The 17,302-nt window shown below is 37.5% G+C and overlaps 1 protein-coding gene across 1 annotated transcript; it reads left to right on the top strand.

Annotated features, from left to right (window-relative positions):
* Positions 1 to 562: 562 nt before the first annotated feature.
* ccl19b (chemokine (C-C motif) ligand 19b) lies at positions 563 to 1,600 on the top strand. The gene is made up of 4 exons (XM_052117371.1): positions 563 to 657; positions 1,080 to 1,200; positions 1,311 to 1,429; positions 1,578 to 1,600. The coding sequence occupies exons 1-4, from the start codon at positions 582 to 584 to the stop codon at positions 1,598 to 1,600; spliced, it is 339 nt and encodes a 112-aa protein (XP_051973331.1). The 5' UTR covers positions 563 to 581.
* Positions 1,601 to 17,302: the final 15,702 nt, after the last annotated feature.

The following is a 17,302-nucleotide window of genomic DNA, read 5'->3' as shown; positions in this document are numbered from 1 at the left end:
TGTACTATCAAAGATATCCACATTCAAGTGATTATCCAGATTGTACTGCATGCAGTGATTGCCCAGATACATGCATACAGATGCGAGCACTTGCAGCGCTATGAGGAAATTCAAATGAAAAGCCCAAATTAATTTTGCAGTGGGCAAATGAACAAGCGTTATCTAGACTCATTGCACTTATTGGAATTAAAGCAGCATCTAGTTTGTCCAAAAGCTGCTAATGTGCAACCAGCTTCCATCCAGCTATAAGTGAGATATGCTAATAGGACCATACTTTCACCACATTATTTTCCCATGAAAGAGTGACACTGATAAGTACATTTTAATAGCCCAATAGACATGTTGAAACTTTCCCATCACTTCAGAAGAATGACCCCGTTTGGCAGGCGCTAAACCAGTTAATTTACAGTTAACATAAGGTGAAAGGGATTTTTTATTTTTTTTTCAATTGGGATGGATTTACAGGAAAGGAGAAAGAAACTGAAAGTTAGAGAAGTAGACTTATAAAGGGAGCGTGTGGACCAGGTGAGGCTAACATCTTCTGAGCACAGGTGAACTAACACATAGCAAGTGACAAAACGATGTTCTCAAACTCAATGACACTATGTGCGGGTGGTCTGCTTGTTCTGAGCGTCAGTCTATGGAGCTGTACAACCGGTGAGTCAAAATTTGCAATTAATTAGTAACATCCATTTATCTTCTGAATTCTTAAAAGGTCTTTAAAGCTAAAAATCACAAAGCAGTTTTGAAATTCATTGCAAAAATATCTGTAGTTGCACATTGAATATTAGGATTTTTCCATTTAAACCTATAAAATAAAATAAACGTTTTATGATTTTGAAAAAAATTACACAAAAGAAAAGTTGACAAAATGAAGAAGAAACAATTAATAATTTGCACTATTAATTGTTATGCACAAACTATAAAATTATAAAAGAATACAAAATAGCCGACTTTTCAATAGTGGTCTCAGACTTTGGACCCCACTATATGTGAAGACAATCTTGCTATCTTTATAATAGGTGCGTCTATTTATGTTGCTAAAAATTAACGTTCTGTGCACTGTTTCACTACCACAGCTCAAAGTGATGTGGCAGCGGATTGCTGTTTAACCACCAGCGACCGACGCATTCCTCAGCGGGTGGTCACGTCTTTCACCATTCAGACCGGTGATGGAGCCTGCAGAATTCCTGCCACTGTGTAAGTTGCAATACATGCATTTGAACATACTTCACCCCAAAACTACAATAGACCTTGTATGCATGGTTGGATTGTTAAATGCATAATTATGTATGCTTAAATTCACATAGGTTTGTCACAAAGAGGGGCTTGAAACTCTGTGCACCCTTTCCAAGTAAGAGTTCTTGGGTCAGCGAACTGATTGACATCATACTCGCAGGACCGGTACAAAAACCCAAAAAACATAGAGGTAAGTGTTTGTACTTATTAAGTACAATGTTAGTGCCTAATATACTGTGTTTAACAGATGTTAGGCTATATAACAATACTTTACATGTTATAATATGTTATAACATGTTATAACGTTATATAAAATGTTTTGCTTTCTCTACTTCCAGGAAAGAAACAGAGAAAACAGTAACAATACATTTGATGCAAGTCCAGCTTGGTCTCACACTACAAGCATCCAGTATGGGACTGATTCTGCAATAGTTTGCTAATGGTAGCTAATCTTTATAGAAAATGTGGAGACTCAGGTTTACTACATGTGTACTTTGGTGTAGCAGGTCTAAAACTATAAATCTACTGTCATAGGAAGAAGCTTTTTAAGTCTATTTTTGAGATGTGAAACTTTCCCTGGTGGTCTGTATGAAGAGATTTGAAAATATTTCCATAATTTTTGTGTTTTTTCTGTGTTGTATAAAGCTAACTCTGTTTCCTGAGCCACTATATGACAAGATTATATTTTTCTACATTTTTCACATAATATTTTTTAATACAATTTGTTTTTCTTTAATATGAAAATTGTTTGCATAACCCCCCCCACCCCAAAAAATGACTAAATCATGAATAAAAATAAAATACATAAAAGATTCATACTGAGTCAAAGATAAGGATGTCTAAAAGAAATCTGTTATGAAACTGGTTTCAAAAGCATGTGGCAAGTTGTAATTTTTTATAGAAATGTATTGAAATAAAAGTGTAAAAAGTCAACAAATTATTCCTCAACTTGATCACATGTGAGTGCAGACAACTTTATTTCAAAAACATTTTTAATTGATATTCGAGAATAACATGAGTTTTCTGAGGTTATTTTATTTGAGATAAAAAAAAAACACGTTTTTGAAAAACGTTTCTGATTCATATACATTTAGATTTTCAAAAGCCTGTCACGAAAAGGGTTCACCTGGCAACTTTGACCTGACAATGAATTACTGACAAATATTGCTGAGCTGAAAGCAATAAAAAAAAATATATAGCTGCAAGCAGCAATTATCGGGGCTCAAGCTGTATAGGGCCTTTAAGTGCATTGGTTACAAGATAAAGCATTATTCAGATAGCCTATAAGTGTCATGAAGCATACACACCGATGGAGGTAATGAACCCAAATGCTGGAACTTTTATTAAAGATACAGCGGATCACACGGGGAATTGTAACACTTGCAGGAGACAGCAGATGAACCGAGCAGGCATGAAAAGTAGTAGATGATCTTCAATACAATGGCAGAGCAGATTTGAGCAGTGGAAGGACAAACATTTAGAGGACTAGAATACCTCACTAGATGAGGCTCTTCAGTTGATAATCTTTGATGATGATGAGAGAGCTGTAGAAGAGCAGCACATTCCTTGTTGGGACTAGACACTGAAGGTAAGCAAGTTGTGGGTATATATGTGTGTGTGTGTGATTAATACTCTGGTGTGAGGGAGCGGAGAGTGGGATGATGCTGAGAGTATTTTGGAGGCATGACAATAAGCACCTAAAATAGAGATAGAAATAGAGAAGCAAATATAATTTTCAGCAACATCAGGTAAATTAATGTAAATATATATCTCATGTGCATATGTAAATTCACATATTTAATTCAATAACTGTTCATACCCCTACCTTGCACATACATTACCAATTGTACATGTACATGCACCATTCTGTTTTATGTCCTAGCCTATTATTTATATGTCTATTTATACACTTACCTTGTTTTATATTCTGTGTCTCACTGTAATATTCTGTGTGCAATTGTTTCTCCTATCACCAAAAAGAAATTCCTTGTGTACCTGAGAACACTTGGCAATTAAGCTCATTCTGATTCTGATTACCATAGATATTTATTGTTTTAAAAATTTCTAACATAGACTTTTGGTAAACTAGGCCATGCCCATATTTATAAATGACCCTGTTACAGCCAAGCCAAATAAAAATTTCAACTTATTTATTTTTTTATAATTATTGATCTAGGCTCACCACAGATTCTTCCTGTACAGGTTTTGTTTAAGTTGAATGAAGAACCTAGGATTATCATCTCATAACCTGTATTTAACAGATGATTTGATTGACACCAATGGTTCTTGAGGCAAAATTTTCAGAATGAGGATTTTGATCATATGATATGAATAACTTGCAAAACAAAATGTATATTAATATATAGGCTATTTAAAATTTCAAGACCAATGATGATGCTGACTACCACCCTTGGAGTCATGAGTTCGAATCCAGGGCGTGCTGAGTGACTCCAGCCAGCTCTCCTAAGCAACCAAATTGGCCCAGTTGCCCTTTAGGGAGGGTAAAGTCACATGGGGTAACCTCCTCGTGGTCGTGATAAATGTTCTCGCTCTCAATGGTGGGCATGGTAAGTTGTGTGTGGATCGCAGAGAGTAGTATGAGCCTCCACATGCTGTGAGTCTCCGTGGTGTCATGCACAACGAGCCATGTGGTAAGATGTGCAGATTGACGGTCTCAGAAGCAGAGGCAACTGAGACTTGTCCTCCGCCACCCAGATTAAGGTGAATAACTGCGCCACCATGAGGACCAACTAAGTAGTGGGATTTGGGCATTCCAAATTGGGAGAAAAAAAAGACCAACGATTCCATAGTTAGAGCTATATGTAGGTTTCTCATTGGTATAGCTATACAGTGTGGCCAAGGCGCACATTTTTTTATATCAGAGATCTTGAGCCAAGTGTTCAAATGATATAAGAACACACTTAAGTCTGTGACATACACTACCGTTCAAAAGGTTTGAAACACTTGACTAAAATGTTTCTCATGATCTTAAAAATCTTTTGATCTGAAGGTTTATGCTTAAATGTTTGAAATTAGTTTCATAGGCAAAAATATAATTGATCCAACATATTCATTTATTTAATTACAAAACTAAAATTTTATTTAATAAAAAAGTTTTGAAATTTATGACATAGACCGAATAATTAAGAAAAGAAGCCAATAAGTGTCCAACATATAGATGGGAACTCCTTCAATACTGTTTAAAAGCATCCCATGGTGATACCTCAAGAAGTTGTTTGAGAAAATGTCAAGAGTAGATGTCTGCAAAATCTAGGCAAAATGTGGCCACTTTGAAGAGGCTAAAATGTAACATAGTTTGGATTTATTTCAGATTTGTTATTCACAACATAATTCCCATTGTTCAATTTCTATTATTCCATAGTTGTGAAGACTTTACTGTTATTCTAAAATGTGAAAAAGAAAGAAAGAAAGAACGAGAAAGTGACCCTAAACTTTTGAATGGTAGTGTACATTTTAGGAGCAATGGCCCGAAATGCTTTTGCCTTTGTTATTGCGCCCCCTTGGTTGATTTTTTTTTTTTACCTTTTATTAGAAACAAGTGAAACAAGCCAGTTCAAATATACTTTACAAGAGTGCAAAGACATTATATTCACCACACAGTGCAAAGGCTTTCAAGCTTTGGAGTTGCTGGAGGCACAAGGGGTATTTAAATAATTTTCAAGTCTTTACAAAAAAGTGTAATTAGGGGCTTTACAGACAGAAATGTTCACTTATGTATAAAAAAAACATAGCAAGAAAAAAAAATAAACAGATTCATCAGAAATTACTCACTTTTTAAGTTATCAAAACTGTGGAAACCAAATAAAACATCTTAAATAAGCAAAGAAAAACTAGCTAAAATAGAGGTGCGTACAAACAAACAGAAAAACAAACAAACGAAGTAAAAGGGGGCAAAGGTCCACTTGAGCCTTTTAAAAGTTTTATAGCACCGCAAGGAATAGCATCCATAACTATAGCGAAATCCCTAGGAGTGACTGAAACACAGTACTTTGCCAAAAAATCCATTCGTATTTATAAGTTGAGAAACCAAAAGTATATTATTATTGAACCAATCGGGAAAAAATAAAGTCACATTTTTGTATCGGATATCCTGGTTATTCCAAATAAAATAATTGTGGGGACTAAAGTTATGTTTGTAGATCAAATGCCAGGCCAAGAGTACCTGCTTATGGGAATTTGACAATTTAATAGGTAATTTGGAAATACTATAATTGCATAATAACAAAAAGGAGAGACAACCCACTTTGGAGAACATATATTTGGGAATTGCTTTAACCAATTTATTTTAAAAGTATAGTTTAAAGAAGAAAAGTCAAGAAAATTTAGGACCCTGTGTTCATAGCGGTTTATAACAAAATATTTCTTAATGTAGTGTCTTTTGTGTCTCCATAAGAAATGAAAAAGCATTTGGTCAATCTCTACACAGAGATTGAAAGAGCAGGGTCAATCTAGAGATACCCTTAGCTTTAGAGAGAAGAGCCCTTCCTCTTAGTCACAAATCCCTTTGTAGCCAAGAATTCAATCTCTTCTTAGCTTTTGCAACCACTGGATAATAGTTTAATTTACCTCTCATACTATCATCTTTGCCACTGGTTACACCTAAAGAACTCACTAAAGGACTCAGCATATATTTATCAGCTATATTAATTCCTTGTAATTGGCTATTCATCAGAAAAGACTTGAGAAGTTGAGCAGCTATTAAGAACAAGTAAGGCGAGACAGGGCAGCCCTGATGAGCTCTTCTAAACACTCTGAACCTAGGAGAAGTACCAGAATTAATTTTAATTGAGCAATTGCTGTTTTTATATAGTGTTCGAATAGTTTTACAGAAGGGATAACCAAAGCTAAATTTGTAAAGGGATTGAAAAAGGAATTCGTGTTTAATGGAATCAAAAGCTTTGTAAAAATCTAAAAAGAGAATGAAGCTTTCTTCTGTAATCAGTTCATCATAGTCTGGCAAATCTAGAACAAGGTGTATATTGTTAACGACAGGGGCAGACTGGCCATCGGGAGAACCGGTACTTTTCCCGAAGGGCAGGCTGCGACACAGGGATGAATGGGCCGTGATAAGGTGAAATGGGCCACCGTGTTATGCAGAAAAGCCCCCCCCCAACGATTTCTCTTCCCAGTCTGCCCCTGGTTAGTGATATGTATTTTTGGGATAAAGCCAGACTGAGCTTCATCTATACTTGTGCCCAGAACACGTCTTTTGGCAGTTATTAGAGCTAATACGGTACCTTATAATCACTATTTAAAAGACAGATTGGGCGCCAATTATCTATCAAGAGATGATCTTTCTTAGGTTTAGGGATTAAAGTGAGCACCCCTGCGATAAAGTAGGTGTGAGTATTTCTGAATCAATACTCTCTAAATAAGTCTCAAGCAAGAAAGGTGCTAATTCTTGAGCAAAGCTTTTAAAAAATGTGTCTGTCAGTCCATCCGTACCTGGAGACTTATTGTTCTTAAGAGCATTGTTAGACTCAAATATTTCAACTATAGATATATCGCTATCACAAGCACTCTTTTCATCATAAGATAATGTCTTAATGTCCTTTAAAGATTGGAAAAATAGAGAAGCTGAGTCCTTACATAATTTAGATTTATAGAGATTAGAACTGAACTTTGCACAAAAAGAACCAATTTCTTTAAAATCAGATGTGACTATACCATTGATTTTCAGAGAGTTAACCATTAAGTTCTTAACATGATGCTTTTCCATCCTAAAGAAATATGCTGAACTTTGCTCTCCTTGCTCTAGCCATCTTCTTCTCGATCGAATAAAGGGACCATCTGCTCTACACTTATACAATGAGTCTAATTGAGTTTGCAATTCAGCCAGTTCTATCATTTCTACATCTGACAAGCCATCCTGTTCTTTTTCGTGGAGAGTCATTATTTTTAGAAATGACAGTCTCCTCTTCAAACCTTTTAAGTTTAGCTAATTCCTGGCACACTTACTAACTTCATGTTTAAGAAGCTCCCAATTTAGGCTATTTTTTTCCTTACTGCTTTGATCCAGTAGTATTTAATCAAAAAGGAAATACTTTTCCTCAAATTGTCTTGTTTAAGCAAAGAAGAATGAAGTTTCCAATAAGAACTGATCAGTTAAAAGGGTAGGAAGAATGCTAACTCAAACATTAAAGTTCTTAACACATTGTGATACAAGCCATTAGTCTATATGGAATTGTCTAGAAAGGCTTTTGTTACTCTAAGTGTATGCTTTTATATTTGGAGATTTCTCCCTCCAAATATCAATGATATACAATTTTTCCTTAAACGTTTTTAATTTGGAGTTAATAGGGGCAGATTGTCTAGGTGGTAGTCTATCAAGGTTATTGTCATGAACGATATTAAAGTCCCCACCAATGAAAACAAAAGCATCTGGATTTGTATTAAGCCATAGCAGAACATTTTCCCAATTTGTTCAAGCAGCAAATCATTCTCCTGAGTAACATTGTAACCATAAATATTAACCAGTATTACTACAGTATTAGTAAGGCAGATTACCAATAAGAGAAAATGCCCTTTTGGGTCACTAAACTGATGTAAATCCTCCCCAGCAAAATGGGTTTTCATAATCAAAACTCAGGTGGAATGTTCTGAACCATGAGCCCTCCAAATTTCATTGTTCTACTGATTTTTCCAAAAAACAGCATCTTAAGGAATAGAGTGGGACTCTTGGAAAAAACAAAAGTTAGTATTGAATGATTTTGCACACAGGAACAAACCTTTCATTTTGTAATGTCTCTTAATCCTCTGGCATTGAGAGAAATAACAAAAACAGACATACAAAAAGAACTCTTAACAATGAACAAAGAGTAGAAAAATCTATCAGAGATGAAAATGCATTACCAGCTGAAAAATCTAATTTCAGATAACTTTGCAGCCACTAATAATGTTCCTTTCAAACTAAGGGAACTTGAAAAAACGGTTGTTTTGATTTAGGCCATACCATTTGAGAACACTCACGATGGCTTAATTTCCATAATTTCCAATAAACACCATCGATGAAAGCACGGTGACCCACAAAATGAGCCATTTTCCCCTCCTTATGGGCCTTTCCACAAATGGCCATAGTGATAGCCTCCTTTCTCAGTCATAAGCAGTAAGATCCTCAGTAAAACGAAAATCGTTCGCCCGCAGAAACTCTGATGACTTCGCTGCCCTCCACACTCCATCTCTCATCACCCGTGAGGAAAACTGGATAAAAATGTCTTGTGGCCTTGAAGCATTTGAAAGCCTCTTTCCAATTCGGTGTACAGTGTCAATCTTATCTGGTTGGGCTTTACCCTCCTCTAGAAAGGTAGCCATGCAAATACGGATGGATCCTGCTCTGATGTTTTTGTTGTCTTTTTCAGCTACTTCCTGCAGCTATAAATTCCAGCGACGAGAGTATCTTTCCAGCTCTATAATTTGTCTTTCGTAGAACTCCATCTTCTTCAGCTTCGAAGTGGTTGACCTTCCCCTTGATATCATTTAACTCTGTACATACAAAGTCCACTGTTTTTTTCATAGTATTGTCACTCACCATTTTCTCCAGGGCATCAGAATGACTATTTATCAATTGAGATAGAGTAGAGATCACGGTGGAGTCTTCCTCTACGTTACCTTTCTTTGGAGGAGGTTTAGTTGGGCTTTCAGGAAGAAGTACAGAAGAGAAGACTCCACTAGAAGACACGTAGCTGTGGAAGTTTGCATTATCTCTCTATCGTTCCTCATTTCTGCTCTGTATTCATAAAAAAACTTTTGTATATTTGATAGCGGAATATTGGCTGTATTGCTGACATTCCATTAGTTGGCCTGTAGCCTAATCCACTGGACTGGACTCAGCTGTGGTTGATTCCAGATATCTCAAGGATTAGGAGAAAATTTTAGCCTGTGGACAGCAACATATTTACACACAACCACTCATGTGTTCAGATGTCCCGTTTAAACCCCTTCAGCACAGAACGCACTGATAACCAAATTCAAATATCAAGACAATCTGTTAAGGGATATACATGAAAAATGAGTCTCTTTGCCTCTAAATTAATGGCTCACCACACCATTCACTGTCAGTATTTACTAAACCTCATGATGTTTCAAACCCATAAGATTATGTTTCTGCCTTATTTTTTGTATGGAGAAAGAGCAGCGTGAACATTCTTCTAAACTTTTATGTTCCAAGGAAGAAAGAAATTGATACAGGTTTGGAGTAAATTATGACAGAATTTCCATATTCATTTTAACACTTCCTTAAAGAGGTTCATATGAAGGCTGTCTGTCACAAAATAAGATTGGTTGCCTGACAACTGCTTTTTTGGGTGAAGTATCCCTTTAAGATCTGCTACGAACAGAGGAAACTGACTCAGCTGAATCCCTTTACACAATCTCTGCATTCTATTTTTTCCCCCAGTCTTTTTCTTCTGTCCTTTCACTGCTGTTTGAGTTATATCAAGCCCAGTGGCTTCTCAAATGTCTTATTCAAATTTTTCTTTCTAATCTCCCAGGTTCAGTATCGCTCAGTGCCCAAAAGAAGTGGATGAGAATAAAAGAATCGGCCTCTGCTCCCCTGCTCTCTGTTTCTGTGTCCTGAAGGAGAAGTCTGGTGGAGTGAGGGAATGAAGGGAGAAAGAGATTGAGAGCGGGAGTGTGGGGGTGGGGGTTAACAGGCCAAATGGACTAGTGAAATACATTAGAGCTAATGGATGAAGCCTGAGGGTCAGATCATTCAGTACACCTCCTAGACCCCCCTACATGTGTGCTAATGCACCACAATGGTCAAGAACAGTATTGCCAGATCTCGCAAGAGAAACAAGAAATTTGGTTTGAAAAAATACACTTATTTTGCTTCACCAATATAAGCAAAATCAAGAAACCCCAAGTTTTTGCAGGTTTAAAAAAAAGTATATTTAAACATTATTGGAGTAGGTGAAGGGCAGAGAAAAGTAGAAACATGGGATGAAAGGAGATACAAACTACTGTACTGTACATAATAATAAAATAATGTTTAGTCGATAGACCGATATATTGGCCAATATCCGCATCGCCTTGGCTGATTAACAGAATTTTTAACACTCCCTTTTGTTAGTTCCAATATTTAACAAACAGTCTAAACAATGAATAATGTGCAATGTCTGTTTTTTCTTTTATTCTTTGTGAATTTCGAGGAAATATTGTTTAAAAACATTTGTTTCATTTCAGCATATTTGTGTACATCTCAATTTCTGGTGGGGTGGGGCTGAATGCGCTTACATATGCGTCCTCCCGCAAACTTCGACGGGGGAAATAAGGTGGTGGATGCTGTGATTGGACCCCCCTCCTGGGAGTTCGGGCCGTCTGTGCTTAAGCCTCGGTAAGCCCAAGCATTTATAAAGCCCTGGGTCAACCACTAATATAGAGTTCTGCTCAAACAGTTGGTGGGGCAATTTGATGTCTGCAATTAGTGGGTTTTCAAACTTTCGTGTGTTATGGGGGCCAAGACTCAGCAAGCCCCAAAAAGTGACTGTCTTCTGGAAAGATGCAACCTGCAACTGGCTATGTTTATAAGCGACTTTATGAAAAAACAAGCCCAAGGTCATTTATAATAAGCATGCCTAGCATCAGGGGTCAAGACACTGAGGCTGTGTTCCAATTTCCATAGTTTCACTATGCACTGAAAGTACACTGGCCAAAATTAAGTTGGACACTTTCACCTAAATAATGGGATTGGCTATTTCAGCTTTGCAAGGCAATTGCAATTGGCTATTCACACCCATTTCAAGCATAAAATCAAGCATACAGCCATGCAATCTTCTTGAACAAACATTTTCAATAGAATGAGACATAGCAGAACCTGTCATGGGATGACACCAATAAGATTGCGTGAAGAGTCTGGTGAGGAAGAACTTGACTGGCTCACATAAAGCCCAGAACTGAACCCCGCTGAAAACAACTGGAAAGAATTGCAGAAGCGATTCCAGACCAGGACCCATCACCCAACATATGTGCCTGACCTTAATGATGCTCTTGTGCCTGAATGGAACTGTATGCCTGCAGCCAAGATTTAACATCTAATAGAAAGCCTTTCCAGAAGAGTGGAAGCTGTTTCACAAGCTGTTATTGCAATTCCCAATTAATAGCTGTGGTTTTGAAATTAAACCACAGAATATGTCAGTGTAGCAAAAGAATATGCCAGTATCAGGACATATTACCACATCAAAAAAGGTTTCTTGATACCACAAGATACCCCTTGTTGTGTACTGTTTCCTTTTGCACATTAGCATTAGCATCTATTTAAATTGATTACCTTAAAATTCAGTATTAACGTTTAGGTTCATACATTAAAAGCTGTCCGGGCAGCTAAAGCCTAGTGTTCCTTTTCTTCAACTAAAAAAGCCTATAGAGAATTGTCACAAACTTGTCCTTTTCCAATGCACAAATGGTTGTTAGCAAGATTAGCTAAAACGAATTCTCAGATATACAGTGGGAACAGTTTCCATTTTTTCTGTGCTTGGATGACACCATAAGTATTCAATTTTTATGTTGCATAGAATTCACCAAAATATTCTTCAGAGCAGTAGGTAATAGACATGTTAAGAACCAAAATGAAAAACAAAAATTACTCTGTCCTTCTCTGTCCTTTATGCTTAAAGCCCGGTTACCCATGGTCAGTGTTTACTATATACTTACGTATAGTATATATGTATACTTTCCTCCAGGAAAATTATGCTGCTACTCCTGAAAGGAAGTCTGAAATGAGAGGGTAAACTGTGTTTGAGATGAATCACCCCTGCAAGCAGTATGTTAATATTTCATAGAAAAACCTAGCAAATGGATGCTTTCATGGTAAATAGAGACATTAATGAGAAAAGTATCCCAGTGTTGAAAATATTGTCATGGGCAAAAAGAAGGAAAATATCCTGCTGCAAAGAATAATAGAAACAATTGGGTCATATCTCCAAAAGCAAATGTGCAGGTTCATCACAAGTACTGCGCTGAGTACTTTGTGCTAAGTTCTCAATGGCTGTTTAAGGGCCTTATCTAATAGAAGCACTCTTATTGACGGAAACTCTGCATTCCCATGACAGTAGAATGGATTGTCTGATTGGCACACTCTATATGCCATGTAATTCCCTAAAGTGCAATGCAGACGTACATGCACAGAATGTTGCTTTGCTGGACATTATCCTGGAAAGTGATGATGGTAAAATTAGCAGAGTGTCTTGTTCTTATCTATGTTAGAGTGGTATACAAAGCACATAAATGTGGCTCTCTGGCTGTGTCTCATTCCACTCCCTAGTTCCCTATATTGTCAATCAGTATATTGGGAACACGAATCAGACTGATCTCACGAAAAATCGGCAACAGGAGGTCAAATATTTTGCCTGCTAAAACGTGTGAATGCTTTCTGAATGTCTGAACAGCCTCGCTGAGAGGCTGACGGTAGAACTACAATTATTAAGCACTGCGTTACACAAGAGCTGTGTCCCAAACGACACACAATATATACTATGCACTTAGCCATGTAGCGTATGAATTTGAATTGAAAGTGTAGTATTGTCCCAAATGGAACACTTCATGATTTGTTTACTACATGGAAGCATTTGCCATTTAACGGCTGATGGAAGTGACGTTTCAAATACATGAGGATCCGTCTTTCGGATGGGACGTTAAACCGAGGTCCTGACACTCTGTGGTCATTAAAAATCCCTAGGGCACTTCTCGTAAAGAGTAGGGGTTTAACCCCGGTGTCCTAGCCAAATTCCCCCCATTGGCCCCTATCTATCATGGCCTCCTAATAATCTCCATCCCTGAATTGGCTACATCACTCTACCATCTCCTCTCCACCAATAGCTGGTGTGTGGTGGGCGTTCTGGGGCACTATGGCTGCCGTCACATCATCCAGGTGGATGCTGCACACTGGTGGTGGTTGAGGAGATTCCCCCATACTATGTAAAGCACTTTGTGTGCCTAGAAAAGCGCTATATAAATGTAAATTGTTGTTGTTGTTGTATGTGATGTGTTGCTGCTAGCTTTAGCACGTTAGCCAACCTCAGTTCATTACTTGTATCTCAAACAACGTACATATTCACACAGCTTGGTGTGACGGTAAAGCATTCAACTAAGGTGCTGTCTATTATTTACAATAGTTTTGTTTAACCAGCAATGCAGCCATGTAACTGAAGATAGGAATAAAAGCGGCTTCTGCTATGAGAGGTGAGTGCATGATATGTTCAACATAACACACTCCGTTTTGGCAGTTGAAGAAGTGCATCATCCAGGAACACGTGGTACACTTATTTTTGCATTTTCAGTGTTAACATTACAAACTTTTAGACATGACTACTTTCATAGTAAGTGTATATAGTGAGCAGCAAATACTAACTGTTTTTTATGGTGCATTCTGGGAATTTCTAGGGAGAGAATGTTTCAGTACATTGGAACAGTTATGACAGTGGGACAGCCCTGGTTAGTGTACATACTTCTGATGTAGGTAGCTGATTGAGACACATTCTTCAACTTCTATGCAAGCTACTCAAAGCAAGAATGAGTGGGCTTGAAAAACATTGAGAGCCTTTTGCCTGCATTACTTTACTTCCTGAGAAAAAGACAAGAAATCAATAATTGCAGGGAATTTACATCATCGCTTGAAGATAGTGGGACCCTGGAATTGCACAGCAAAGAGATGATAAGACAGTATGTGCCTCGTTTCTTTGGATTTTGTGTAATCTTTTGTGTCTTTTTTTGTATTCCACAGATCTGAAAGTTCTGCTGCACTGGTTTCCCTGCCAGAGAAATCCAGAAATGAGTTGAAAATGTGCCTGAAATCCATAATTAGGCCATAGCAACAAAAACACATAGTTTTGGTAGCTTTGGCTTACAAAATTAATCTTCTTCAGTTGCATAAGCGCTGTGATAAGGAATGCGGGACAAATTTTACCTGATACAAGATGATACAACTGTAACAGGTGCCAGCTGGTAGATAGCTGTGCAGTATGTTAACCTCATGCCCCTAACCTCAAGAGGCGCTCTAGCGACTGATGCTAGTGGCTGTTGCCTTTAGCCTCCTCATTAGTGCGCCCGCCTCCCATGCCGAGACGGCAGTTCTATTCCCATTCTGAGCGGTTCAAGCAGGACCGGTTACTGTGGTGCTGTGACCTGGATGGGAGTGAGGTTTAGGTTGGTGAGTGTAATAGGAGCCAGCTGGCAGGTAGCTGTGCATTATGAAAACCTCACTCCCCTGACCTCAAGAGGTACACTAGCGACTGACGCTAGAGGCTGTAGCCTTTATCATCTTTGTTAGTGCACTTCCATGCTGGAGACGCCGGTTCAAATCCCATTCGGAATGGGTCAAGCAGGACCGGGTCAAGCAACACAACCACTGAATTGAGTTGAACCAAAAAAAAAAAAATTGCAAAGATGTAATACACAAACACATTTGTGCACCCACAATGATAAATATGATGCAGGGTTAGGGTTAGCCTCTTCAGTGCTTTAAATTCATTGTGGTCCACAGACCACAGACAGGCGCAGATGGTTCTGGCTGACTTTCTCTGCAGAAGTGTGTATCCAATAAAGAGACTGACCTTAACTGTTTGCTGTCTCCTGTCTCCTGACATTGCCCACAAACATAGAGCCTTTAACAGTTTTGTTTTGGGTTAGGGGTTATTTATTCTCTATATTAGTAAAAGTCACACGTTTTTGTACAAGCCAACTCTTATTACGACTTGTCAAGAGACCTGGTTGGCCAGTGTGAAGGCGACCAAGATAAACTGTTGCTGTATGGAAAGAGCTGCATAAAGATTCTTCAAAAATGTCTCCTTTTGTATTCACGGAAAAAAATAACAGCATACAGGCAGAATCTCATCATCAATATTCCTTTAATGCAACCAAGGAAACTGTTAATTACATTCAAAAGAACACAGTAATGACACAATGTTAATGCAGAAAGATTGTCCACAGTGTCAGTTTAACAAAATTATGGAGAGCGCTGCCAGAGATGTTTGAAAGGACAGGTCAATCTGTTCTGCTGCAAAATGACAGAAGAAAGTTTATCAATAAGCACTCTTAAGATTTACTGAATAAAGGATATGGCAGTAAGGCAAATACTCATACAATCTCTACTGAAGAAATAGCATGAACTTGTAGACCATATTAAAGAACTTGATGGCTTATTTTATAGCTTGTATTCCCAGAAATGTAATGAGTTTGCATTTGACGGTATAATGAGAAACAACCCTGACCATCAAGAGCACTCAGACAGAGCAGTTTTACCACAGTCAAAAGTGCATAGCGTGAATAAAAGTTTTATTTTAGTAAACTATTTATAGTGATGCGGTTAGTCGTTTTATTTTAGACACTTCCTTAAGGTAGGCTAATGCATTCAGTAGGAACAATCTGGCTCTTTGTGTAGACAGTGTGTATGCATGCTTTATATGACATGAAAGATGGGACATTGACTCCCAGTTGGATGGCATTGGGGGGAGTATTTTTCTTTTGTCTGGTTAGGAAATGCCTCTAGGAATGTTATTCCTTCAAAGCGCAGTTTCCATTGTCGTCTTATGAGACATTATGCCGGTGATCTGAGCCATGCCATGCCTTGAGATTCCATCTACAATCGTAATTTTATCCCCCTGTCTAAATTACTCCTAAAATAAGTTCTGAACTTCGTCTTAATCAGCCTTTTTTTTTTTTTTTTTTTTCGATATAACTTTACACAACAAAGGTTAGTAACAATTTTATCAAAGTAAAATCATGTTAACACTCATATAATTTAGGTCTTCTGTATACTTTTAAATATTTGAACGTTTACGGACTGGCCCATTCATTTCAATTGTAAGTGTCTTACTGTAACAGACAAGTCAAAATAAATGTTTGAGGTAATCAATATTATGCCACAAATGCTGTCAATTGAGCTTGAACAAGGAATTTTACTACATTAAAATACATGAATAACAATGGATGAAGACACAACAAACTCTGCAGAAGTAACTATTGAATACAGCTGGTTTGTTGGAGAGTGCTGATGCATTTTTTATGAGAAAAGGTTTATGCTTGAGTTCCAGATTTGTTTTTAATTTCACAGAAAAATGTATGGAAAGAGAGGATCATCTTATTAAACTTTCATAATCAGGAAATCAAGGTAATTTATTATGACTTTATGAAGTCCTAGAGCAGTGTTTCTCAATCCTGCATCTTGTCCTCACAGTTATTCCCATTATGTTTTTCTTTATTTTTAAATTTATGCCAGGGGAAGAAACCTATTAGTGCCCATAATTGGCTCCAATTTTTCTTTTTACGAGGAGCAATAAGCATTTTCTCTCTCCATCTCTTATGAACTCAAACACCCAAATCTCATTCATGAATAAAATTCATGAATAATACATAGTCATTCGTAATGTAGTCCACCACAGTCCGGTAGTTTTCAGTGATGTCTCACCATTTAGTTTGCTTTTTGTTTCAGCGATAAGAAGCATGTCTGATTACCTCCATCACAGCTTATTTGCATCCAGTGCTGTTATAATGTGGCGTTAAAACAAAAACTGATCAGTGTTTCTGCAAGTTTCCCTTCAGTTTGCCACTGTAAAGTATATGATGATTGCAAAAGTCATCTCCGGGGACATCTGCTGTGTGGTCTAATTGTTGAGGAAGTGCAGAGGTGGAAATAAGATCAGCTTAATTGTGTATTTTCCGCTTGTTTGGTCCAGTAGTGTAGCTTCTGTTATCAGTGATGGAGCAACATCAGATGTTTTTTCCATGTTTACACAGGAAAACGAATTAAGCTTTCTTAGTAGCCTTTGGAAAAGTATGATATATAATAGGATGAGTATCTCAAAACACTTAATCATAGTTATAGGGATACATGTAGGCGTATGCAGACAGCCTTTAGCCGTTAAGATGGAAAGCTATTAATGGTGAGAAGTAGTGTTTTTTTTTTTTTTTTAAAGACTTAGCATAGGGCAAGGTATAATACAAATGAAATGAATGCTTTTCTGTTCTGTAGGGTGAATACAGGTAAAGTGGGACAACTGCTTAAGTGGGACCCTTAATCATCTATAATTGATGTGTATATGCTTCCATT

This window comes from Xyrauchen texanus, chromosome 44 (assembly GCF_025860055.1).
Source record: "Xyrauchen texanus isolate HMW12.3.18 chromosome 44, RBS_HiC_50CHRs, whole genome shotgun sequence".
NCBI lineage: Eukaryota > Metazoa > Chordata > Actinopteri > Cypriniformes > Catostomidae > Xyrauchen > Xyrauchen texanus.
This window is presented reverse-complemented; position numbering and strand designations above follow the sequence as displayed.